The sequence below is a fragment of the Cnephaeus nilssonii genome, assembly GCF_951640355.1.
Source record: "Cnephaeus nilssonii genome assembly, chromosome: 5".
Classification (NCBI taxonomy): domain Eukaryota; kingdom Metazoa; phylum Chordata; class Mammalia; order Chiroptera; family Vespertilionidae; genus Cnephaeus; species Cnephaeus nilssonii.
In genome coordinates, this window is record NC_137076.1 from 71,533,258 (window position 1) to 71,559,419 (window position 26,162).

At 42.6% G+C, this 26,162-nt stretch overlaps 1 protein-coding gene across 4 annotated transcripts in view; it reads left to right on the forward strand.

The window, feature by feature from the left end:
• Positions 1–215: 215 nt before the first annotated feature.
• UIMC1 (ubiquitin interaction motif containing 1) overlaps positions 216–26,162 on the forward strand; it is an 83,136-nt gene continuing 57,189 nt past the window's right edge. For 2 of the 4 annotated variants that reach the window (XM_079770515.1, XM_079770518.1), the window contains exons 1-6: positions 3,910–4,616; positions 9,052–9,206; positions 17,803–17,887; positions 20,760–20,884; positions 21,592–21,697; positions 22,037–22,776. In XM_079770515.1, the coding sequence (XP_079626641.1) occupies positions 9,060–9,206; positions 17,803–17,887; positions 20,760–20,884; positions 21,592–21,697; positions 22,037–22,776 (1,203 nt within the window). In that variant the 5' untranslated portion in view covers positions 3,910–4,616; positions 9,052–9,059. Of the gene's footprint in view, positions 234–3,908; positions 4,617–9,051; positions 9,207–17,802; positions 17,888–20,759; positions 20,885–21,591; positions 21,698–22,036; positions 22,777–26,162 lie in introns of those variants that run through there. The other 2 variants (XM_079770516.1, XM_079770517.1) reach the window with 2 other exon arrangements.

Genomic DNA, 26,162 nt, shown 5'->3' on the forward strand with positions numbered 1-26,162 from the left:
GGCCTCGCGAGATGTGGCTGGACGGGTGACTTTGCCCGGCTAACAAATCTCGCGAGGTTGGGAGCCGCGAACCGCGTTGCGGTTCCCGCCCTGGCGGTTCTTTTGCCTGGTAACTGCTTGGGACCTCGGATCCTCTGCTACTGATTCGGAAGTCGGTCAACAATTCTGCAGCGGCTCCCTCCTTTCCGGACGGCTCGTGCAGACCTTGGCTCAGGGGTCTCACTTTGCACACGGTCAGCCTTTGACACACATCATTTCGTTCTCATGAAGGCCCTGTTATGTGGGACTATTACCCCCATTTCGCTGGTAGGGAAACTGAGGCTCAGAACCTAGAAGTGGTTTACTTGAGTTCACTACTAGTTAGTGATAGAGGAAACTCCATCTCCGCGATTAAATACCTTTTGAGTTCCAACTGTTAACCCCCAGCCAAGACCTCTCCTTAAACTCCTTTCCTGTCAAACTCGTAATTCTGTCGGAGCCACAATCTCTTGCCAAGGTTATTGCTGTGTAGTGCTCTGGTCCCTTTCTTTGCTCTTCAGGTATTCTAAGCACAGCAGCCCCAGTGATCCCCTTGAAACAAGCCCTATCATGACACCCAGGTGCTCCAATTCTCCAACACTTTTTTTTTTTTTTAATCCTCACCCAAGCATATTTTCCCATTGATTTTTAGGGAGAGTGGAAGAGAGAGAGGGAAAGACAGAGAGAAATATGATGTGAGAGAAACACATAAATTGGTTGCTTCCTGCATGAGACCCAACCAGGGCCTGGGCTGGGAAGGAGCCTGCAACCAAGGTACTTGCCCTTGACTGGAATCGAACCTGGGACCCTTTGGTCCGAAGGTCAATGCTCTATCCACTGAGCCAAACTGTCTAGGGCTCTCCAACACCTTTTTATCTCTTCAAAAAGCTAAAATCACCCAGCTGGCCTTGGTGGCTCACTTCCAGGAAGCTTCTCAGTAAGTTTCAGTTTCTAGGTCTTTTATTTTTTACTAGAGGCCCGGTGCACGAAATTCATGCACTCAGGGGTGGGGGATTCCCCTGCCCAGCCTGCGCTCTCTTGCAGTCCGGGGGCCCTTGGGGGATGTCCGACTGATGGCTTAGGCCCACTCCCTGGCCTTAGCGCTGCTGCAGAGATGGGAGAGGCTCCTGCCACCCCCGCTGCGCTCGCCACCTATGAGCCCGGCTTCTGGCTGAGTGGTGTTCACCCTGTGGGAGTGCACTGACCACTAGGGGGCAGCTCCTGTGTTGAGCGTCTTCCCCCTGGTGGTCAGTGCGTGTCATAGCACCGGTTGTTCCATTGTTCGGTCGATTTGCATATTAGCCTTTTATACCTGCGGGATTGGGCCAAAACCGGCTCTCCGACATCCCCCGAGGGGTCCCGGATTGCAAGAGGGTGCAGGACAGGCCGAGGGACCCCACTGGTGCACGATCGGGGCCAGGGAGGGATGCAAGAGGTTGGCTAGCCGGGGAGGGACTGTGGGAGGGCTCCAGGGCGTGTCTGGCCCGTCTCACTCAGTCCCAATTGGCCAGACCCCAGCAGCAAGCTAACCTACTGGTCAGAGTGTCTGCCCCCTGGTGGTCAGTGCACATCATAGCAAGTGGTTGAGTGGCTTTAGCATATCATTAGCATATTATGCTTTGATTGGTTGAATGGACAACCAGACGCCTGAACACTTAGCATATTAGGCTCTTATTATATAGGATTTTTATTGATTTCAGAGAGGAAGGGAGAGGGAGAGAGACATAAAAACATCAATGATGAGAGAGAATCATTGATTGGCTGCCTCCCGCATGCCCCACATTGGAGATCAAGCTGCAGCCTGGGCATGTTCCCTGACTGGGAATTGGACGTGAACTCCTGTTATTCTAAAAACTCAAGCCTCCAGCAGAATTCCTGTAATGATTAGCATATCTATGGCAGGAGCTATCTGCCTGAAGGCCATGGGAAAAATGCAAGCTAGAATTAAGATAGAGTCAGAGACTGAGCATGTCACTCCATTACAATTGGAGGTAATCTTAGAGGCTGCCTACCATTGGCTGGCTCTCCTTAGGGTTGCAAGATGGCTGCTAACAACTGCATCACCAATCTTCTTTGAGATAGGATGCCCCAAAAGGACCTTTCTGGCCCTGCATTGACAACTTTTCTGATTTCCCGTCTTCATACTTCAGTTCAATTAGCATGTATTGAGTGTTTGCTTTTGGCCAGGCTCTTTGCTACTTGTAGAGTTACATGGAATCCATGTCATGGATCATGTTTTCAGAAAGCTAACAAATCTTGTAGAAAAGATAGATATATACAACAGATAATTGCACTGTATAATGTGTGATTGAAAGTCCCATAAGCTGAGGAACTAAGCAGGAGAAATGAACTGGAGTTACAAGAGGCAGATGAAAAAGTGGTTTAGCTGGATTTGGGAGGATCATTTGGAGGTAGGTGACCTGATTAAATGTTTAAAAAAGTACTGTGACTAATGTATAGTTCCACTACCCAAGTGTTAACACTTTGCTATGTTTATTTTTAGGTTTCTTCTTTTTAAAAAATATATATTTTATTGATTTTTTACAGAGAGGAAGGGAGAAGGATAGAGAGTTAGAAACATCGATGAGAGAGAAACATCAATCAGCTGCCTCCTGCACACTGTCCACTGGGTATGTGCCCGAAACCAAGGTATATGCCCTTGACCGGAATCGAACCTGGGACCCTTCAGTCCGCAGGCCGACGCTGAGCCAAACCAGTTAGGGCAAGTTTCTTCTTTTTTAAAAAATAAATCATTGAGGCAAGATAGTAAGAACCTAGGAAAATTCCTTGTCAAGTGGAATGGGGAAACTGAGACAGCTGAACAAACTGGCTGAGCAATTTACCCCCAGCTATAGGTCACCTCCCTAGATATAACATCTAGGACTAAGCTGTATTTCAGCACTAGGCCCAGAAAAGCAGCAAAACCAGGTGGGCATCGCCAGGATCAGCTGCAGTGATTAATGACCCCCTGCCCTTGTGCCAACCAGTCAGTGGAGACCATGAGCCTGAAAGGGTACACCTGGAAAAGCTGATGAATATTCTGTTGAGATCCTTCCTTAAGACTGCTCCTAAACTCCCAGCCTTTAAAAAAACCTCAAAATGAAGGTCCCAAAATGAATGAGTTCCCCCTCCCCCAGAACATGCCCCTGTCTTTCCATTCCCCCTCTTCTTTCCCCACAAGCGTGCATCTCCTAAACTCCAGGGGTCCCCATGAGACTTGCAACCAGGGGAGCAACGGGCAGCAGCAGCTTGTCCCAGGCTAAACACCTGAACCTGTCTCCAAGGCCCCTTTTCTTTGACTTCCCAGCGAGCTAAAGCAGCTCCACCTAGGCTCTTTTCTTTCTTACAATATTTCCAGAGAGCCAACGCAGCCCCACCTATGCTCTCCTGTTGCTTTTTCTGTGAGAAGCCCTTGTTTCACTGTCCTCAGCTTTAATAAAAATACTCTCAAAATCACCTAGATTAATGTTGTGATTTTTTTTTTTTTGCACAAAGTCAAGGACCCACACATTATGGGCCAGCCTGAGGCAGAACCACTAAAGGCCAGATCTCCTTTCCGGTAACATCATGACAGGTCTGAAGTCCTGTTTATCCCCTCTCCCCATCCATCCTGGCTTCCACCTCTCCCATCTCCTGCCCTCATAACATGATCACATTGTGTGTTCATCTATCCATGTAGTTCATTTTCTATATGCACGTTTCCCATAATCAGGATATATTGTTATTCTCTGTACTTTTAAATGTATATATATCATTTTACAGTGTATGTAATTTGTTGGCATGTCACCATTTCAGTAACTCATGCTATGAGCTATCAAATGTTGCTACTTATTAGTTTTATTGTAATATTTTATCTTAGTAACATACCACATCATCCATGTCGTATTGAACATTTCTGTTATTTCTATTTTTTTTTTGGAAGGGAGCAGGCTTGAATATAAACATGTCTTTTTGTGTACACCTGTAGCAGTTTCTCTATTTTTTTAGACATGAAATTGCTGGGTCATGCACATTTTAAATTTCACCTCCAAAAAAAGTAAACCTACTTAAAGATTATCATAAAAAAAAATTTCACCAAAGTGGCTGTTCTGATGTTACACTTCACCTGACATCCCTAAGTGTTTCCCAGATTTCCCCCTTCCCTGAAATGATCAGACTGTAACACTTACCCAGAGTTTTCAAGCGGTCACGTGAACAGATAATTTCAGTATAACTAGATACATGCAAAAGGGCCAGAAAAAACTTTGAAGGGTTAACTAGAGTGTTTTGCGGGCTCTGTGCTACTCTGGTTTCCTTCAAAGTGCTGGTACAGGGATAACACATCGAACCTGCACGCCGCGAGAGCCTAGGCAGGGGCCCGACTGCTGGAGGCACCCCGGCGGTGGCGCCCGCCCCCCCCCCAGCAGTTGGTACGTCCTGGCGGTGGCTTCCCCCGCGCGGTGCTCGTTGGTTTCGTCACCGGACGCCCGCGTCTCCTCCGGGCAGTGCCCAACTTCGCGCGCACCTCCGCTCGCCCGCCCCCAGCTCCTGACGTGGTGCAGACGCTCGTGACCCCCGCACCGGGAGGAGGGGCTCGGCCCAACCGCGAGGGCCGGTCGGTGAGTACCTGCCGCCTCCGCACTCTCCAGTCCGCCCTCTTCCCGCCGCCTCTCCCCCACGGGGTCCGCGGCCCGCTCCCCACTCGCAGGGGCGCCTCTGACAAACGGGTAGGGCCCTCTCCACGCTCAGTCGGGCCTCTCGGGACACCCGAGATGGCCATTTGGGACGCCGGCAAGGCGCCTCCCAACGCCGGGGTGGGCCCTTCGGCCGCCTGTGGGCTTCCGCCCCCGGTGCCGGGCCCGCCCCCTCACCCTGGGGGTGCGGCCTTCATCCTCCGAGGCTTCCCCTTCGCAGTTGTTGCTCCCCGCCCGCCCGCCCGCCTCTCGGAGGCGTCTTCCTCCAGCGGAAGCCGGAGGCAGCAGCGTCCCTCCCCTCCCCGGAGTCAGGGTAACGGCCCCCGGCCGCCGCCGCCTCTCGCCCCTCCCTTGTCGGGCTACTGCTTTGTCGGGAGCGATCCTTGCATTCACGACTTTGCCAGATTTCCCTTGGAAATCCTTATCATTTACCACTCCCCCCTCCAGCGGGACTGTTGCCTCTCCTCTGGACGACGACAGACCGGGCTTCAATCCTTTTCCACAAACGCGTTTATTGAATCTTCACGAATAGGTGCGGCACCTTCAATTTACAGATGATCAATGACAGCTCGAAGGCAGAGCTGGCTTTGAGTCCAGGCAGCTTGACCCCAGTGTTCCTGTAGAGCCACTATGTCTTACTGAGATATAAGTAACACCCAGGAAAAGTGGAAGTATTATGCTTCTGTCTTTATTTTTTCCTGTCAGGGAGGAGGCATTGCTGTGTAATTCAATCAAAGAATGTCTTTTTGGAATCAGACACATGGGGCTTCAATTCTCAACATAGTCAATTACCAAGTTAACTGTTTGATTTTGAATAAATTTCCTAACGTGTAAATAGTGATAAAAACAGCTTATACAAATCAATAAAAACATGTTTAATAATAATAATAATGACAGAAAACTTCCTCTACCTGGTGAAGGAAGTAGACATAAAAGTTCAGAAAGCACAGAGTCCCAAACAAGATGAAACCAAAGAGGCCCACACCAAGACACATCATAATAGAAATGCCAAAGGTTAAAGACGAGAGATTCTTAAAAGCAGCAAGAGAAAAGCAGTTAGCTACTACTACTGTCAGCTGATTTCTCAACAGGCACTTTGCAGGCCAGAAGGGTGTGGCAAAAAAAGATTCAAAGTGATGAATAGCAAGGACCTTCAACCAAGATTACCCAGCAAAGCTATCATTTATTGGGAGTCACTAATGGGAGGTCAGATAAAGACCTTCCCAGACAAGAATAAGCTAAAGGAGTTCATCACCACCAAACCAGTATTACATGAATTATTGAAGGGTATCCTATATTATAAAGAGGTAGTATGCAAATTGACCATCACACCATCACATGATGGCAGCACCCACAGCAGGGGTGGGGCCGGCCCTGCTGGAGGCCTTGGGTCCTCCTGCACGCCCCCCCACTGACTGACAGCTCGCCCAGGCTCGTTGCTCCTCCAACGAGCTGCCCATCCCTCTCTTTTTCCCTCCCCCGAAGCTGAAGCCTCACTGTGGTGTCCAACAAATTGGAAGTTATTACTCATGTCGTTGAGAGTATCTTCCCTTCCTCAGCCCGGGCTGGCCACTCCGTGCTCCTGCCGCCAGAGTCCCCTCAGCCCCGCCAGGGGCCTCGGGTCCTCCTGCACCCCCCCACTGACTGAGACTCAGGCAAGCAGGGCCAGCCGAGGCACAGGCAAGCCTCGGGTGGCGGCTGCCCAACCGCCCAGGGCCGGCCTGAGATGCAGGCAAGCTTCAGATGGCGGCTGCCCAGCTGCCCAGGGCTGGCCTGAGGCTCAGGTAGCCAGGGCTGGCCAGGCTGGCGCTGCTGGCAGTGGCAGCAGCAGAGGTGTGATGGGGGCATCGCTTCTCCTGATCGCTGGGTTGCCTCTTGCCCCTGAGGGCTCCTGGATTCTGAGATGGGGCAGGCTGGGCTGAGGGACGCCCCCCCCCTCCAGTGCATGAATTTTCATGCACTGGGCCTCTAGTTCTTTAAGAAGAGGAAGAAGAAGAGAAAAAAGATAAAAAATATGAACAATAAAATGGCAATAAATACATATTTATCAACAATTGAATCTAAAATCAAAATAAATGAACAAGAAATCTAATGAACAAAATAAACTGGTGAATAAAATAGAATCAGGCATGGAAACATGAAACAGACATGAATATCAGAGGAAAAAGGGGGGGGCGCGGGAGAGATTAACCAAAGATCTTACCTATGGACACAGTTGGGTGATGAAGACCTGGGCCAGGGTGGGAACCAGGTGGAGGGGGGCAATGGAGGGAGAAAGATGGACATTTGTAATACTCTCAATAATAAAAAATTTAAAAAAATCCTTACTCAAGGATCCTTTTATTGATTTTAGAGAGAGGAAGGTGGAGAGAGAGAAAAAAATCGATATGAGAAAGAAACAGTGATCCTGAATGGGCCCCAATGGGGGATTGAACCGTGACCTAGGTATGTGCCCTGACCTGGAATCAAACTAGCAACTTTTTGGTGTACAGGATGATGCTCCAACCTACTGCACCACTTGGCCAGGGCTCAATTTATTAATATGGTTTTGAAGCACAAAGGTTGTTTTTTTAAATTATATTTTAAAAACTAATTTCAGAAAGGAAGGGAGAGAGATAGAAACATCAATGATGAGAGAGAATCATTGATTGGCTGCCTCCTGAACGCTCCGTACTGGGGATTGATCCCACAACCCAGGCACATGTGTCCTCCTGGTTCATAGGTCGACGCTCAACTACTGAGCCACATTTTGATTTAAACAAAGCCCAGTTTATTTTTGTTGTTGCTTATGCTTTTGATGTCATATTTCACAAACCATTTCCTATTCAAGATCCCAAAAATTTATGCCTATGTTTCTCTTAAGAATCTAATTCCATTTCTTGCAACTTTTTGTATATGATAGGTAGAGGTCCTATTTCATTTTGTATGTGGATATCTACATTTGTTGAAAAGACTATACTTTCTCTAAGTATTTTGGCATCCTTGTTGAAAATTGACAATGTGTGGATGTTTTCTGGATTCTCAGTTCTGTACCATCGATTTTTGTCTATCCTTGTGCCAGTGTGCCACATTGTCTTGTTAACTAGCTTTGTGGTAAGATTTTTTTGAAAAACATTTTAAAAATTGATTTTAGAGAGAAAGGGGGAGGGAGAGGGAGAGAGAGAAACATTAATGATGAGAGAGAGTCATTGATTGGCTGCTTCCTGCACACCTCCTACTGGGGATCAAGCCCACAACCTGGCATGTGCCCTTGACTGGAATCGAACCCGGGACCCTTCAGTCCACAGGCCGACACTCTATCCACTTAGCCAAACCAGCTAGGGGTGTGGTAAATTTTTAAATTGAGATATGTGGGTCCTTAAAATTACTTCACTTTTTCAAGGTTGGTTTGCCTATTCTGGGACCCTCTGTTTCCATGTGAATTTTAGGATCAGCTGTCTATTTCCCCAAAAAAGCCAGCAGGAATTTTAAAGTTTCCATTTGCAAATCTTCTACTTCCTTCATTAAATTTATTCCTAAGCTGTTAGAATTTTTCAAATTTCATTTTTGGATTATTCATTGCTAGTTTTTTTGTATTACCTTATATTGTGTAATCTTGCTGAACTCATTATAGTATTTTGTGGATTTTTAAAAAATTATAAGATTATGTTATCAGCAAATAATGATAGTTTTACTTCTTCCTTTTCAGCTTTGTGTCTTTTATTTCTTCTTGAATAATTGATCTGCCTAAAAATTTCAGTATAAAGTTCAATAGAAAGGATGAAAGCAGACATTCTTGTCTTATTCCTATCTTAAGGAGATAGTCTTTAGTCTTTTATCTTTAAGTATGATATTACTGTTGGTTTTTTGGAGATATATTTTTATCAGGTTGAGGCATTGGTATTAAAAAATCTTTTTAGATAAATTATAATATGCAGTCAAGAAAACCAATGATCTAAGTCAGTGTTTAAGGAACTAGGATAATTTGTCGTATTATTCCTATTAAAATTTCATTAAAGAGTAGTGGAAAAGTTCAGACATCCAGTTTTACTTTTAGGTGAGTATATTTTTCTTTTATATGATTAAATTACAAATAGCATCTAGAAAACTTATACTTTTAAAAAAATATATTTTTATTGATTTCAGAGAGGAAGGGAGAGGGAGAGAGAGATAGAAACATCAGTGATGACAGAGAATCATTGATCTGCTGCCTTCTGCACACCCCCTACTGGGGATCAAGCCCGCAACCCAGGCATGTGCCCTTCACTGGAATTGAACCTGGGACCCTTCAGTCCACAGGCCAACTCTCTATCCACTGAGCCAATCCGGCTAGGGTTAGAAAACTTATACTTTGAATGAATTGTTTGTCCATTAATTTCAGACATCAGGATGCCACGAAGAAAGAAAAAAGTTAAAGAAGCCCCTGAAGCTCAGAACTTGGAGAAGAAAGATGCAGAAACTTCCAGTCCTGTCAATGTGAGGAGGAAGCGTAAACTGGAGGATGCACTCATTGTGATATCTGATAGTGATGGAGAGGTCAGTATTTTGAAGTGTGGAGCTCTAGGTCTCAAACTAGGCCTTGATACCCAAGACTGGTTTGTGTTGTGACTAAACCTTAATGCCAGCTTGCCAGACCTTGCAATTTTTACTCAGTTTCATTTTGATCATCTGTTATTTGAGTTCTTGCAATAGACTCTGAACTTGCTTCTGTGCCTTCAGCTTTTTCTCTCTACATTTCACTTAGCTTACTCCAACTTTCTTTTAAGATTTCAGATTTTATATCTTTGTACTTGATTGCTTAAAAATTTGTGACCAATACTTACAAGATCAGTTTAGAACTTTAATATGGTTTACTCTACAGAACCTTCACAGTCTAATCTTACTTATATTCTTATCAGCAGTTCATTTCTTGTCCCCTTGCCAAGACTTATTACAACTATTATAGTTTTCCCCATTTGATGATCAAAAAGTTGTGTATATATATATATATATTTTTTTTAAAATATGTTTTATTGATTTTTTACAGAGAGGAAGGGAGAGGGATAGAGAGCTAGAAACATCGATGAGAGAGAAACATCGACCAGCTGCCTCCTGTACACCCCCTACTAGGGATGTGCCCACAACCAATGTACATGCCCTTGACCGGAATCGAACCTGGGACCCTTCAGTCCGCAGACCGATGCTCTATCTACTGAGCCAAACCGGTTTCGGCAAGTTGTATATTTTTAATCAGAAAGATTGAGAATTTTTTCATAACTCTATTGGATATCCTCCTATATAATAAAGAGGTAATATGCAAATTGATCATGCCCTCACAAGATGGCTGCCTATGACCAGGCTGGCGGGGGGGGGGGTTAGTGAGGGATGACCAAACAACTGAACAAGCAGGCTGCGTGGGGCGACCAGGCCGGCGGGGGGTGGGGCAGATGGGGGCAACCAGGCCAGCAGTGGGGGCAGTTGGGGGTGACCAGGCTGGTGGGGGGGCAGTTGGGGGCCACCAGGCTGGCAGGGGAGGCAGTAAGAGGTGACCAGGCCGGTGGGGGGGGCAGTAAGGGGCCACCAAGCCAGCGGGGGGGTGCAGTTGGGGGCAACCAGGCCGGCAAGGGGGGGCAGTTTGGGGCAATTAGGCTGGCAGGGGGGGCAGTTAGGGGTGACCAGGCTGGCAGAAGGGGGCAGTTGGGGGCGACCAGGCTGGCAGGGGGGGCATTTAAGAGCAACCAGGCCAGCAGGGAGGGGGCAGTTGGGGGCGACCTGGTTGGCAGGGGGGGCAGTTAGGGGTGATCAGGTAGACAGGCAGGTGGGTGATTAGGAGCTAGTGGTCCAGGATTGTGAGAGGGATGTCCAACTGCCGGTTTAGGTCCGATCCCCGGGATCGGGCCTAAACTGGCAGTCGGACATCCCCCAAGGGGTCCCAAATTGGAGAGGGTGCAGGCTGGGCTGAGGGACACCCCCCCACCCTGCATGCATTTCGTGGACTGGGCCTCTAATAAATATGATAGAATCGTAAGGGAAAGAATGGAAAGATAAAACAAATACAGTGGAGTGGTTACCTTTACATGGGTGAATAGGGATGCAATTGGGTGTAAGAAATTCATGCAGGGTGGGGGGAGTCCCCTCAGCCCAGCCTGCACCCACTGGGATCAGGCCTAAATGGGCAGTCGGACATCCCGCTCACAATCCAGGACTGCTGGCTCCCAACTGCTCACCTGCCTGCCTTCCTGATTGCCCCTAACCGCTTCTGCCTGCCAGCCTGATCACCCCCTAACCACTCCCCTGCCAGCCTGATTGATGCCTAACTGCTCCCCTGCCAGCCTGTTTGCCCCTAACTGCCCTCCCCTGCAGGCCTGGTCACCCCTAACTACCCTCCCCTACAGGCCAGGTCTCCCCCAACTGCTCTCCCCTGCAGGCCTGGGTCCCCACCCCCCACAACTCCCCTTTACCTGCAGGCCTGGTCACCCCCAACTTCCCTTCTCTGCTGGCCTGGTCCCTCCCAACTCCCCTCCCCTGCTGGCCTGATCCCCACAACTGCCCTCCCTTGCAGGCCTGGTCCCTCCCAATTTCCCTCCCCTGCTGGCCATCTTGTGGTGGCCATCTTGTATCCACATGGAGGCAGGATTTTTGACCACATGGGGGCAGCCATCTTATGTGTTGGAGTGATGGTCAATCTGCATATTACTCTTTTATTAGATAGGAAAGAGGCCTGGTGCATGGGTGGGGGCCAGCTGGTTTGCCCTGAAGGGTGTCCCGGATCAGGGTGGGGGTTCCCTTGGGGTGTAGGGCGGTCTGGGTGAGGGACCTGTGGTGGTTTGCAGGGCGGCCACACCCCCCGGCGACACAAGTGGAGGCCCTGGTATCTGGGATTTATGTATCTTCTACAATTGAAACTTTGTAGCCTGGAGCGGAGCCAAGCCTCCTGCTCGCTCCCTGGCTGCAGCCATTTCTGTTGGAATTTATCTTCTATAATTGAAACTTTGTAGCCTTGAGTGGAGACCAAGGCAGGCCAGGGCTGCAGAAACTTGGCTTTCTCCATCGCTGGGGAAATTCAAGCCTCCCTCCTGCTTGCTCTGTGGCTGCAGCCATCTTGGTTGGGGTTAATTTGCATACTTGCTCCTGATTGGCTGGTGGGCGTGGCTTGTGGACATGGCTTATGGGTGCAACGGAGTGATGGTTAATTTGCATATTACTCTTATTAGCTAGGATATTTATATCTAAACAGTATACATATATATGTTGCAAAACTGAGTCTTAGTGGTTAGGCCAGTGATGGTGAACCTATGACACGCATGTCAGCACTGACATGCGTAGCCATTTCTGATGACACGTGGCCGCTGAGGCGGCCGCATGCCGAGGATGAAACATTTGCTGCTCCTGAGGATGAAACATTTGCGAAATAATGTTTTTTCCTCAAAGTGACACACTACCTGAGTTATGCTCAGTTTTTTGGCGAAGTTTGACACACCAAGCTCAAAAGGTTGCCCATCCCTGGGTTAGGCAGTTCTACCAACATTTTTCTATAATCTACCTTTTCCCAAAGATTTGAAATTTTATCTTTATTATAAATTAAAATCTTGTCTATAATTGTTTTGTTTTAGATTTTAAAATTTTGTTCCATTGATCTGTCACATAATTTTGGAATAATTGTTCAGTTATTATCTTGGGTTATTTAGGTAGGCACTTGTATCTGCTAATAATGGTCATTTTCTCTCTTCCTTTCTAGTACTTATAGCTAATTTTTTTGTTTCATTGCATTGACTGTAGCCTCCAGAATAATGTTAATTGTTAACAGTGATAGAGTACATCTTTGTTTTGATTTTGAATTTAATTGTGGAAGTATTCTGATATTTTGTTATTTGTTTCTTATTTCTACATTACATTTATTATAGAAATATCCTTTAATTGCTTATTTTCTATTAGTATTTTTAGGAATGGATGTTTAATCAAATGCCTTTTCATTATTTAGCAAGATGATGGCATAGTTTTTCTCCTTTAATCAATTAATTTATAGTTCATTAATACATTGTCTAATGTTGGAACATTTTTGCATTTCTGGAGAAAATTTTACTTAGTATTACATTAACATAATATAGAATTTACTTTTTCATATCATTTGTGAGTTTTGCATTTATATTCCTAGTGGCATTGATTTTTATATAATTGTCTTTTTTTTTTTTTACTATATCAGATTTTAGTTTCAGATTTATGCTATAATATAGAAGGGAGCTTTTTTTATTATTTTTATGTCCTACTGCAGTTTAGATAATAAAGGAATGATCTGTTCTTTAAGGTTACTAGCACTTGCTCATAAAACTATCATACCAACTAATTTTTAATATACACTTCATGTTCTTTTGGTATTTTTGTGCACTTTTTAAAGACTTTTTTGTTTTGTTTTGTCTTAGAATGTAAGTGAGTAAATGGTATAGTCATTCAGGAACATTCTGGCACATGTTCCTTAATCTAGGAAATTTTCCTGTTGTTACTTCTGGCTACATAAAAATGTAAAAGTTTAACCCTTTATGGTTTTAAACAGTTCAGAACTTAAAATGTTTGTTAAAAATAAAGCTGAAAGAATTTTTCTACCATCAAGCTCATCACACATTTCCTAAAAGTATTGCTGTGTTGCCAATATCTGTGCACTCATGAGGTTGCAATGGAAATACGTTGCTAGCTTTATTTGTTTTATTAATTGATCTTCCATATCATGATCTGCTTTCTGAATATATTAAGCTATGTTGCCATTGGAATATGGTACTTGAGCTACCTTCTTTGCCTCAGACTCATACATTATATCCAAGTAGACAACTTTGCCGTCTTGAACTAATTTCTTTCTATATAGTTTTTTTTGTCTTAGTAAATATAGTATTTATAAGAAATCTATAAAGTACTAATATTTATATATGAAGTATTAAGCATCTGTGTGAGCTTATTAATTTAATACTCAGATTTTTTATTTATTTTGAACTTTATTTTATATATAAATGTTTAAGTTTTCATAGTTTTTTAGTTAGTATGTATTTAGAAATAAGACACTCTGATTGTTATACTACACCATCAATTGTGGGTTTAAAACTGAACTCAATATGTGAAGGATCATACTTCTGAGTAAAACTAGAATTAAACTTTTGCCCTTTATTTCTTCACAATTACTTGGATCATTTTTTTTTTTTTTTACTGCTACTGCTATTTCAGAAAGATTTGTGTTTTCTTGATGACAAAAGTCCAGTGAAGTTTGTTTGAAATCTGTAAATTAGGATTAAAAATAAATAATATAAAGTTTACTTTTCTTGTTTAATAGTATTAAAGTATAACTTTAAAAATGGGCTTGATTAAAAATATAGTTAATATAAGTTATAAATAAATGTCTATATTTTCTCAGATATTTATATACTTTGGATTTTAATAACTAACTAACTTTATTTTAGTATATGTGCTGCCGAAGCGAGCACATAAATAACTAACTTCAAAGCAGCACATATTATAATTTGGTGTTTTTGCAAATGACTAGTCTGCAGCTTTCACCGTGTAAATCCTCTTATCCTGCATGGATGTTGTAGCAATGTCAGATTGCTGTAAAAGTTTCTAAATGCTTTATTCTCAATTTCTGTGCTTATTTTGTTGTAGACTAGAAACAATCAGTGTGCTGATTTTCACCTATAGATCATACTTTGAGTAGCATTGATTGAGGTTGTTTACAGTCTTTTACAATGACAAAACATTCTACTCTGAACATAATTATTCACAAAGAGGCTAAATATCTGTAGAATAAATTCCTAGAAGTATATTGCTGGACAAAGAGTGTGTTGTATATTTATGATTTTAGTGGTTATTTCGAATTTGTTCTCTAACCTAGAATATTGCATCCATTATATCCCATCAGAGAACCTGTTTCCCCACAGTAAGTGTTTTATAAAACATTTTAATTTTTACTTAGTATAGGTAAAAAAATATATATAGTATCTATAAAATTGTTTTGATTTGCATTTCCAAAGTGAAATTGAGCATCTTTTCATATACTTATGAACCCCTTGTGTATGGTTTTCTAGGAAGTGTCTTAACGTGTCTTTTCCTATGGGAAGAGGCTAAATATTGTTTTGTTAATTGATTTGTAAGAGGTCTTTATATATAGTCATGCACCACTTAACATCACATTCTGAGAAATGCATTGTTAGGAGATCTCGTTGTGTGAATATCATAGAGTATACTTACACAAACCTAGTCTTACACACCTTAGGCTATATGGTATATATAGCCTATTGCTCCTAGGCTACAAATTTGTATAGCATGTTACTAAATAAAACAGCACAAGACTAATCAAGAATAAGAGAAAATGATGCAATCAAGATATATGGTAAGCACAAGATGTATGAGGTTACTGCTGGTGTAACATGGCATACTGTTTTACAGCAAACTTTTTTGGTAAGTAGAAGGAATCTTATCTAATAAAGAGGGAATATGCTAATGGACCATCACTCCATCACAAAGATGGCTGCACCCACAGCTGAGGCCAAGTTCCCATAAGGAACCTTAACAAGCAATCAGCAGGGACCTGAGGCTATGCCCTCCCCCCCCCCCCGCCCCCGTGGGGCTTGACAGGGGACCTCAGGCTGCGCCCCCTACCCGGCAGGGCTTGACAGGGGCCTCAGGCCATGGCCCCCACCTGGCAGGGCTTGACTGGGGACCTCAGGCCGCCGCGCCCCCTCTCCTCCCACCCCCCGCCCCAGTGCCAGGCCAGGGGACCTGAGGCCATGCCCCCTGCCCAGGGGGGCTTGATGGGGGACCTCAAGGTGTGCTTCCTGTCCTGGTGCTGGGCTAGGGGACCTCAGGCTGCTCCCCCCGCCCCAGCACCAGGCCGGGGGACCTCAGGCCATGCCTCCCACCAGGTAGGGCTTGACAGGGAACTTCAGGTCGTGCCCCCCACCCCCACACCAGGCCGGGGGACCTCAGACCGCACCCCCCCACCTGGCAGGGCTTGACAGGGAACCTCAGGCCGCGCCCCCCACCCCAGCACTGGGCCAGGGGACCTGAGGCTGTGCCCCCCCTACCTGGCTGGGCTTGACAGGGGACCTCAGGCCATGCCCCCCACCCAGCGGGGCTTGACAGGGGACCTCAAGGTGCACCCCCAGTGCTGGGTTGGGGGAACTCAGGCAGCGCCCCCTCCCAGCAGGGCTTGACGGGGGACCTGAGGCTGCGCCCCCCTCCCAGCGGGGCTTGACAGGGGATCTCGGGCCGTGTCCACCACCTGGCAGGCCTTGATGGAGGACCTCAAGGCATGCCTCCTGCCCTGGTCTGGGCTGGGGGACCTCAGGCCACACACCCCGTCCTGGCGCGGGGCCAGGGGACCTGAGGCTACGCCCCCTGCCTGGCAGGGCTTGACAAAGGTGGGACTGGTTGGGTCTGGGTCTAGCCCAATGTTGGGGGGCGGTGGCCAGGTCTGGGTCTCACGTGATTTTGAGGTGCATGTGGGTGAGCGGGGACTTGACTCTGGGTCCCGCGGCGTGCCCCAGACTCTGACAGGAGGAATGTTTTCATATACATTTTACTAATTTTCTTTCATCTCTGACACTTCTATTATAGAGAAAGGGCAAATAGCAATATTGAATTATTTCCTCTAATTAATCACCTTATAATGTGCACGAATTTCGTGCACTGGATTACTAGTATAAAATAACAAAAATTATAGTAAATACATAAACCAGTAACATAGTTGCTTATTACCATTGTCATATATTATGTACTATATACAACTAGTGGCCCAGTGCATGGATTTGTGCACATTGAAAAGAAATAAATTTGAAGAAGTATTTTAATATCGCTATTCACCCTTTCTCTATAATAGAAGTGTCAGGTTGGTCATGTAGCCTTTTACACGCATCAGCGAGAACTTTATATGTATTGTGCATGCACAAGTCATGTTTATTTTTAAATTGCCAGTGCGCATCATATGTACCAGTCCGATGGATGTCACGTAGCTTTTTATATACATAGGTAGTATGTTCTATGCTTTTATATGACTGGCAGCAGTGTAGATTTGTTTACACCAGCATCATCAAAACATGTAATATGTTGTGTATGATGTTGCATTGGCTATGATGTCACTCAGTGATAGGAATTTTTCAGCTCCATTATAATTTTATGAGACCACTCTAATATATGCAGTTTGTTGTTGAGTTAAATGTCTTTATGCAATATATGACTATAAAAGGAAAATTAGCCCTTTGTCTGACACATATGTTGGTTACTTTCTCCAAGTTGTTCTCTTGCTTTTTGAAGTACTGATTAAAAAAATTTACACTGAGTTAAAACATTATTATTTTTTAAACTATTTTTTGTTTTGTTTTGTTAATCCTCATCCAAGGATATTCTTTTTTTTTTTTCAAGGATATTCTTTCTATTGATTTTTAGAGAGGGAGGGAGGGGGGGAGAGAGAGAAACATTGATATGAGAGAAACATATGGATTGGTTGTCTCTTGCATAGGCATAATCGGGGATTGAACCTGCAACCCAGCTATGTGCCCTTGGTTGGGAATTGAACCCGCAACCCTTTGGTGCGTGGGCTGACATTCTAGCCATTGAGAAATACCAGCCAGGGTGATTTTTAAACTTTCAATCAAGCCTTTTCTGAACTTGGGTGCATGCTTACTACTATTTTGCGGATAGTCCAATTTTTACATGAGCATGTGTATGACAGATAATGTCAGTATGTTAAATATTTTTTATTTTTGTGATATTTATTGGTTACAGATCTACATTTTTTTGGTACTGTAAAGGATCTTTTTTTTTTTTTAAATTGATTTTAGAGAGAGAGGAAGGGAGAGAAAAACATTGATATGAAAGAGAAACTTTGATTGGTTGCCTCCTGATTGCACCCCACCCAGGGATTGAACCCGAAACCTAGGTATGTGTCCTGACCAGGAATCAAACCTGAAACCTTTTTGTGTGTGAGACAACACTCCAACTAACTGAGCCACCCGGCCAGGGCATTACTGTAAAGGATCTTTTACTGATGTTTTCTGTGAATGTTTACAACCGCTGATTCTTCAGAACCTCAGCAGCCTACTAGCTGTAGAGGAGAGGGAAAGAGTACCACTTTTTATGGTAGCCATCCTGATCATATTTCTTTGTTTTGAAACAGGAACCACAGGAGGAAAATGGATTTCAGAAAATGAAGACAAAACAGTTGAATAGAGCAAAGTGTTTGGCTAAAAGAAAAATTGCACGTATGTTTTTGTTTTTGTGTTAAGAATTGATTAGAAATTATAAGTCATAGTGTTGTACCAAAAAAAGGAGAAAGTCTTTATTTTTCCATTGTTATATGAAATGTTCTCTTTTAGCCATTTTAAGTACTCACAAATTATAAAAGTTTTCTTGATATATACTATTTAGTTTTGTGTTCTGGATATTAATAGTCTGTTTGCATGTCTCAGTGGGAGGTTAACCTGAATGTTGGGAGATGTTAATTATTGTAAATTATAACCAGCATAATCAGCTTCACACAAATTTTGTACTTCTCTTGTTTAGCTTAGCAGAATCATTTGATAAGGTAATATTTAATGCTGATAAGGTTGAAACTTGCTGACATTTTCCTTAAGGGAGCATGCTCCCAGGGTGTGATTCTAATTTTTTTTCTTTTTCTTTTTCTGGTTGAGTTTTTATCTAGTAGAGAGGTAAGGTAAAATGTTTTAGTAAACAGCAGTGTTTATTGAACTTTGGTCTTAGAACATGTTGATATTTGAAAATAACAGATAGTAACTAGTGAATGAGAGTGTCCTTTTAATTCTGATTTAATTCTGAGTGGTTAAAGTAAATTTTTAATGGTGGCTTTGTCAAGTTATGTGGCTCTGTGTTGTCCGTAAATATACATCAAATGATTGAGTTCGATAATTGAAATTGAAGTTTTGAGTTTCTTTAAATAATATATAATAACACATAATTTAACTATGATTATTATTTTAAATATGTTTTTATTGATATCAGAGAGAAAGGGAGAGAAAGATAGAAATATCAATGATGAGATAGAATCATTGATTGGCTGCCTCCTGCATGCCCCCCAACAGGAGACCAAGCCCGCACCCCGGTCATGTGTCCTGACCGGTAATCGAACCTTGACCTCCTGGTTCATAGGTTGATGCTCAACCACTGAGCCACGCCGGATGGGCTCTTCTGAACTTTTTTTTTTTTTTTTTAAATATATTTTATTGATTTTTTACAGAGAGGAAGAGAGAGGGATAGAGAGTTAGAAACATTGATGAGAGAGAAACATGGATCAGCTGCCTCCTGCACACCCCCCACTGGGGATGTGCCCACAACCAAGGTACATGCCCTTGACCGGAATCGAACCCGGGACCCCTGAGTCCGCAGGCCGACGCTCTATCCACTGAGCCAAACCGGTTTTGGCTCTTCTGAACTTTTAATAGCAAACCATACCACCACTGTACGAGCCCGCCAGTGACATTATTTATCCTTTACCAGTTGCAAAAATAATTGATTCCCTAACATTCTTTACCAATGACCAGTTGGCTATGTTTTTTTAAAGTATCATTATGAACTCTGGGATTCAAACATATTTAATGTGTTTTAATTCATTATTTTTATCGATATTCTGGTTGTTCTAGTTTTGGCCAGAGAGAACCTTTTTACTTTGGCTCTTAAAGTTTTTGATATGACCCTGGTAGTGTCTTATAGCTTTCTTGCTCACAGATATGACATACTCTAGCTCATCTTCTACATTTCTAGCTACAGACTTTGAATCACCCATTTCTCCTAGGTACCCCAGTTGCTTTTAATAGGAAATGATGTTTGGAGATCACATTCTGGTCACTAGGGAAGGTCTTTCCTACTGGGTAAACGGTCCCATCAAGAGGATTCTAATTGAGCAAATTATTCTGGTTAAATGTCGAGCATAAAGCAGTATGATTGGCAGGTAGCAAAAAGCCCTGACAGCCTGTTCCTCTGTTTATTCATTCACCAAATATTTGAGTATCTATCAGTTGCTAGGTATTCTTTTTTATACAGAGGTGGACAAAAGTAGATTAATAATAATAAATAATATAATAATTAGTAAATAAGTAATAATCCTATCTAATAATAGAGTAAAATGTAAATTACCATCACTCCGCTACGCCCACGATTGGGCGGTGGGAGGCTGGGGGGCGGGACTCGGGGTGGCCTATCCGGCCATTGAGAGGCACGGATCCGCTGCCACTGAGGGGGTCGGGACTCCCGCCCCCTGCGACTCTCAACGGCCAGATCGAGGCCAGATCCGCGGCCGCTGAGGGGGCCTGCGCGGACACCCAGCTGCACCTCTCAACGGCAGCGGCAGCCCCCCTCAGCGGTCGTTGAGAGGCGCAGGGGGTGGGAGTCCCGCCCCCTGCGCCTCTCAACAGCAGGGTAGCCCCCCTCAGCAGAAACGGACCATCAAATGCGTGGGAGCTGGGTGCCTGTCCGCTCAGGCACCCAGCTCCCTGCGATCAAAAGCAAAAGTGTGGCAGCTGGATGCCTTTCCGCTCAAGCACCAGGCCTTTCAGAAGCCTCCGCCACGCCGGAGGCTTCTGAAAGGCCTGGTGCACCAGTGATCGAAAGTGAAAGCGTGGCAGCTGGATGCCTGTCCGCTCAGACACCAGGCCTTTCAGAAGCCTCCGCTGCGCTGGAGGCTTCTGAAAGGCCTGGTGCACTAGCGGACAGGCACCCAGCTCCCCCTGATCAAAAGCAAAAGCGTGTAGGGGACCCTACACGTGCATGATTCAATCATGCACTGGGCCTCTAGTATAAGAATAAACTGTTTCATGTACCCACAACTATAAACCTACTTTCGCCTACCCCTGTATGCTGGAGATAAAACAGTGAACAAAATAGGCAAAAACTGCTTTCATAGGAGCTCACAGTCTAGTTAATCCAGGATTCTTGTAACTTCTGCTGCTGATCTTGGCCAATACCTTACTTTTGGGGACTTTCCTCATTTATAAGATTATAAAATTGTATTACACGGTCTGTAGTGTCTTCACTTGAAAAGTTTAATAATTCTATTCGTTGCCTCCATGCTTATTCATTGTTTGTGGTATCCCTCCCCTCTCTTTCCCTGCCCTTCTACAGAAATGACAGAAGAAGAACAGTTTGCTCTAGCTCTCAAAATGAGTGAGCAGGAAGCTCGGGAAGTGAACAGCCAGGAGGAGGAAGAAGAGGAGCTCTTGAGGAAAGCCATTGCAGAAAGCCTAAATGTAAGCATGCTATGCTGAAGAAGTTTGTGAGGATTGATAAGCAATATTCTTTTTCTTCTACAGTGTTATGGTTGCATTAGAAACTAGCTGTAGTAGTGCATAGGATTTTCAACTAATAAATATTCCCACAATTTTTAAAGCCCATGTTGAATTGTTGATAAACCTAATTTGAAGTGTTTTGCTAATTCTATATGAAAGTTTTCTTCCATCTCACAGATTTTCAGTCCATGGCTTAAGAGAACCAAAGTAGCTGGCCACTCCTGAAAAGAATTACCTATTAACAATAAACCAAAAGGGGCAAGATAAAGTACTTACCTCCCCTGTTTTGTAGAGAGAACAAAGAGAATGAGAGCGAGAGGTGGGTTACAGAGAGAAAGAATGGGTAGTTTTAAAATGTTTCAAATAATGTTAAATTGTGCTTTGAATAAGTGTAATTGAAATTGGATATTTGCCAGTGACAGGTCCTGAGCCATTTATGCCATCTACTTCTCTATATTAGAAAAGGGTTTAGTATAGGACCTAGGATAGTACTTTGCACATAGTAAGCATTCAGTATGCATTGTGGAATTCATTTGAATTGTGCATCTACATTTTAAAGAGGAGAATCTGTTAGGGACAGTGGCCTCCCCTTTTTGTCGTTCCTATGACCCTTCGTGTGTACCTATTTTAATAATAAGCCTGGTCTGGTTTGGGATTACTTGTTTCAGAGTTGCCAGCCTTCTGATGCTTCTGCTACCAGATCTCGAGCTCTGGCCGTTGGACCATCTTCACAATCCCACCAAGAGAAAACCACAGACTCTGGGACCACTGAAGGCATGTCTCCCTGTTCTGACTCCTTGCACTCATCAAATATAACCATATCACAGGGATCTCATACTGGGAGTAGATATACAGAAATTCCCTAAATTTCTATGGTGGTATTAAAGAGGTTAAATCAGAAAGTTGTTGAGATCTCACTAATATCCAGCATACTCTTATCTCCAAGGAAAAGCCAACAGTTGGTTAAACCCAAGGAAAAGCCAATGGTTGGTTAAACCCAAAGAAGAGCCTTTTTTACCCACATTATGTAGTTCTTGGTAAGTGAGAACTTACCAAGCCCTCTTAATTAAAAACAGTTTGTCCTTAGCCCTACTTTTTCTCAAATACCTACAGGCATATGGCAGCTGGTACCTCCATCACTGTTTAAAGGCTCACATATCAGTCAGGGAAACGAGGCTGAGAAAAGAGAGGAGCCTTGGGACCACACTGAAAACACTGAAGAGGAGCCGGTCTCTGGCAGCTCAGGAAGCTGGGACCAGTCAAGCCAGCCAGTGGTTGAGAATGAGAACGTTAAATGTTTTGACAGATGCACTGGCCACTTGGCTGAGCACACACAGTGTGGGAAGCCACAGGAAAGTACTGGGAGAGGATGTGATTTTCACGAAGCTGCCCAGGGTAGGGGGGACACATCTAGGCACTTTCTGCCTGCCTCAGCAGATGCCAAAGATATCCAGAACAGTGGGGGCACTGTGCACTACTTCTGGGGTATTCCATTTTGCCCAGCTGGAATAGATCCTAACCAATATACCAAGGTCATTCTCTGCCAGTTGGAGGTTTATCAAAAGAGCCTGAAAATGGCTCAGAGGCAACTCTTTAAAAAAAAAGAATTTGGGGAACCAGTGTTACCTAGACCTCCTTCTCTGATCCAGAATGAATGTGGCCAAGGAAATCAGGCTAGTGAAAAAAATGAAGGCATCTCAGAAGATATGGCAGATGAAGACAAAGAGGAGGAGAGGCAAGAGTCTAGGGCATCTGTCTGGCACTCAGAAACCAAGGATTTCCAAGAAAGTCCAATTAAAAGCTTGAAAGAAAAACTTTTGTTGAAGGAAGAATCAGCAACCAGTCATGGTCAGGTAAGGGTCAGTGATACTGTGATTAAGGGTGATTTATTCACAGATTAAATAAATATTTTAGCTATGCTTTTTGTGTTTCCCCCCCTTTATTTTTTTTCTCTTTTTTCCCCCCTTTATTTTTAATGAAACACATGCCCATTATAGGAAATTAGGAAAGGACAAAAGAGTGTAAAGAAGAAAAAGTTATCCATAATCCCAGCACCTAGAGAGGCAATCATTATTTCTGTGCATATAAAAATATTTTTTCTGTTTACTTTTTCAACAAAATGGAAACTCTTCTGTATAAGCTTTGTTCCTTTTCCCCACTTAATAGTTTATCTTAGATCTTTTATTTATTAACTATACTGAAAAACATTTTATAATATGAATGTACCATAATTTTTTGTTTTAAAATTTACATTATTTTTAAAAAGTTTAGTTTTTGAATGGGTAACAGTGTTCACATGGCTCAAAATTTAAAAAGATATAAATAAACTATCTGTCTTCTGTCCCTATCTCCAGCCAACCAGTTTCCTCCCTGGAGTCAACCTTTATGACTAGTTCTCTAGTGTGTCCTTTCAAGAGATTTTATGTAGTGCTAGTATAAGCAACTTCCTTTACCCAGATCATGGTATACTCTACACATTATTAAGCTCCGTGGTTTTTTCATTTAATATCTCTATGAGATCATTCCATAACAGTACATATAAGAGTTTCTCTCTTTTTTGGATGTGTAATATACCATGTATGGGTGAGTTTTATTTTATCCAATGCTTCTGTTGGTGGACATTTCGGTTGTTACCAATATTTTACTACTACTGCAGTGATTACTGTTGCACAGAAGATGTTTCATTCACATGGGAGATATTTGTACAATAATTTGTTGTAGATATAATTGGTGGGTCAAAAAATATATATGCATTTACAGTTTTGTTAGCTATTGTCAAATTGCTTATTGATAGGGGTTGTATAAATTTACACTCACTGCAATGTATGAGTACAAACTTCCCCATACCCATACCAATACAGTATTATCAGGACCTCTTGATCTTTGTTAATCTGAGAGATGAAAAATATTATCTCAATGCAGTTGTTATTTTCATTTTTCTTACTATGTGTGTAGTTGAGACTCATTTGTATTTCCTTTTCTGTGTTTAGATCTTACAGGCATTTTTCTTTTTGACCATTTTTTTCTTCATGGTTTGTAGGCATTCTTTATGTATTAGGGTGATATGAAGTACATGTAATTTTACAGTTTATTCTTCCCCCCCTCCCCATAGTGCTCTATTTCCAAGTTTGCTTGTGGTAATTTTTTTATAATTTACTGAAAACAGTCCCTTGTTTGGGGACATTTAGGTTGCCTTTTTAATTTTTTTCTGACATACCTAGATTGTATTATATATGAAAGCTTATATTCAGTTTTGTTCTCTGAATATTATAAAAGCAGTTATATGATTTTAAACTCTTTATACACTATAAATAGAAAGAGTATTCTGTTTTATGACTATACTGTTCCTTGTTGCTATTTCTGTTTTTAGTTTTGTTTTGCTGTTACCCTATTTGTTCTGTCTCTTATGATAAGGGTTCTAGAAATGGTAGCTATGAGAAATTTCATAGCATAGTGCAGAGTATGGATTTGAAGTTTGAATTTTGACTTTTTTGTTTTAGTAACTGTGTACCTTTGAGCAAACTATTTAACCCTCTGAATCTGTTTTTTACATCTGTAACATGGGAATAGCAAGTCAGTAGTTTAATGATTAAAGTGAATTGTGTAAAGTACCTAGTATAATGCTTAGGACATTCGGTAAATGGTAGTTCTCTCTAAGGGACTAGAAGGTCATTCACTGAGAGTACCTTCTGGGAATCATTCTTGCCTAGCATTCTCTTTATCCACATTATGGAAAAATTGCTATATGTGAAGAGAAAGCATTTTTCCTAACAGTACTTCTAGTGATTTGATTCTTTTTCAAATGAAAGGTTATGTTTATAATAACATGTTTTGTTTTCTAGTTTTTGCAATGTAGAGATGCTTCCCCTTAAAAGAATAAACTAACTCTGCAATGATTTATTGCAACTCAAGTTGTTAGCTTGAAAGATTTTAGGGGCCAGAGTTCTAGAGCATAGACTTGTCAAGTTCTGAGGTTTGAAACAGTGTCTTTGGAATAGCATGGACGTGGTCAGACTTTAGTGGCTAGCCTTAATAGATTGAAGTTCTTTTACTTCATGAACAGGCCACAAAATACTATAAATATTATTAATTGGTACTATTTGGTTATAATAAATAAAATCAAGCTACCTTAATTAAAAATAAGACTTTATCATAAGGAATCATGGTGCCTCATAAATTTTAAAACAGGATAGTAACCCAGCCTGGAGAAGATACTGAGTCTAGAAAATCATCTGTAATTTTTCTGTATCTCAATGCTATATTGTATCTACTTCATTCCCCCCCGCCCCCGCAGACTGTCTTCCTTTGCTTCTGTCTTTCACATGGTAGGTGGAAAATACTGATCCTACACAGCTCTCAAACTTAAATACAGATTACAGGAGATTTACTTTCTCCCAGTTCAATTTCAAATTTCTAGGAAAGGAACTTATGGCCCATTTGATGTTAATAGCTCTCACCAGAACAGTTGGCTGTGGCCTGAAGTGGGTATGTGTCACATTGTACAAATGGCTATGATGCTATAATGCAGTGGTTGGGGTGAGGGGCAGTCTTCAGTGAAAAGAGACCAGACAGACAATCTAGTGAGTATCCAGTACAGTCATTAACATTAATTTTAGAGATCACTTAGAACTACTGAAAAATGTTCAAAAATTTTTAGAATAAGGTTGAAAGCCTCCACAGTCCTACCATCCATCTAGTGATGTATTCCTTCTTTTTTTTCTGTACCTGTTTTGTATGGTTAAGATAATATTTTTGTATTTTAAAGTTAACATGTAAACATTTTCTTATGTTAAAATTATAGATTTCATTTTTAATGATTAACATTCTGGCTTATGAATTTTTAAACTATTTTTCTATTGCTGGATATTTTGATTGTGATAAACATCTTTCTAAATAAAAATTTTCTTTATTTAAAATTAATGTCCTTAGGGATAGGGAACCAGAAAAATGTTGGATTAAAGAGTTAGGAACATAAAGGTTTGCTATTTGTTGCCAGATTGCTTTTCAGAAAGCCTGCTCAAATTTATACTCCTTCCTTCCAGCTGTGTATCAGAATACCTACTTCACTGCAGCCTTGCCAACATAGAATAGTATCTTTAAAAAATAAACAGCAATAAACTTACTAATTATATAGGCAAATAATGAAAGTGTTAAATAATTTCACCTCTTGTCTTGGTCTTTGGCTTTTAGGAACTGTGGGTAGAAAGAATTTATATTTTTGTTAAATATTTTCTATTGA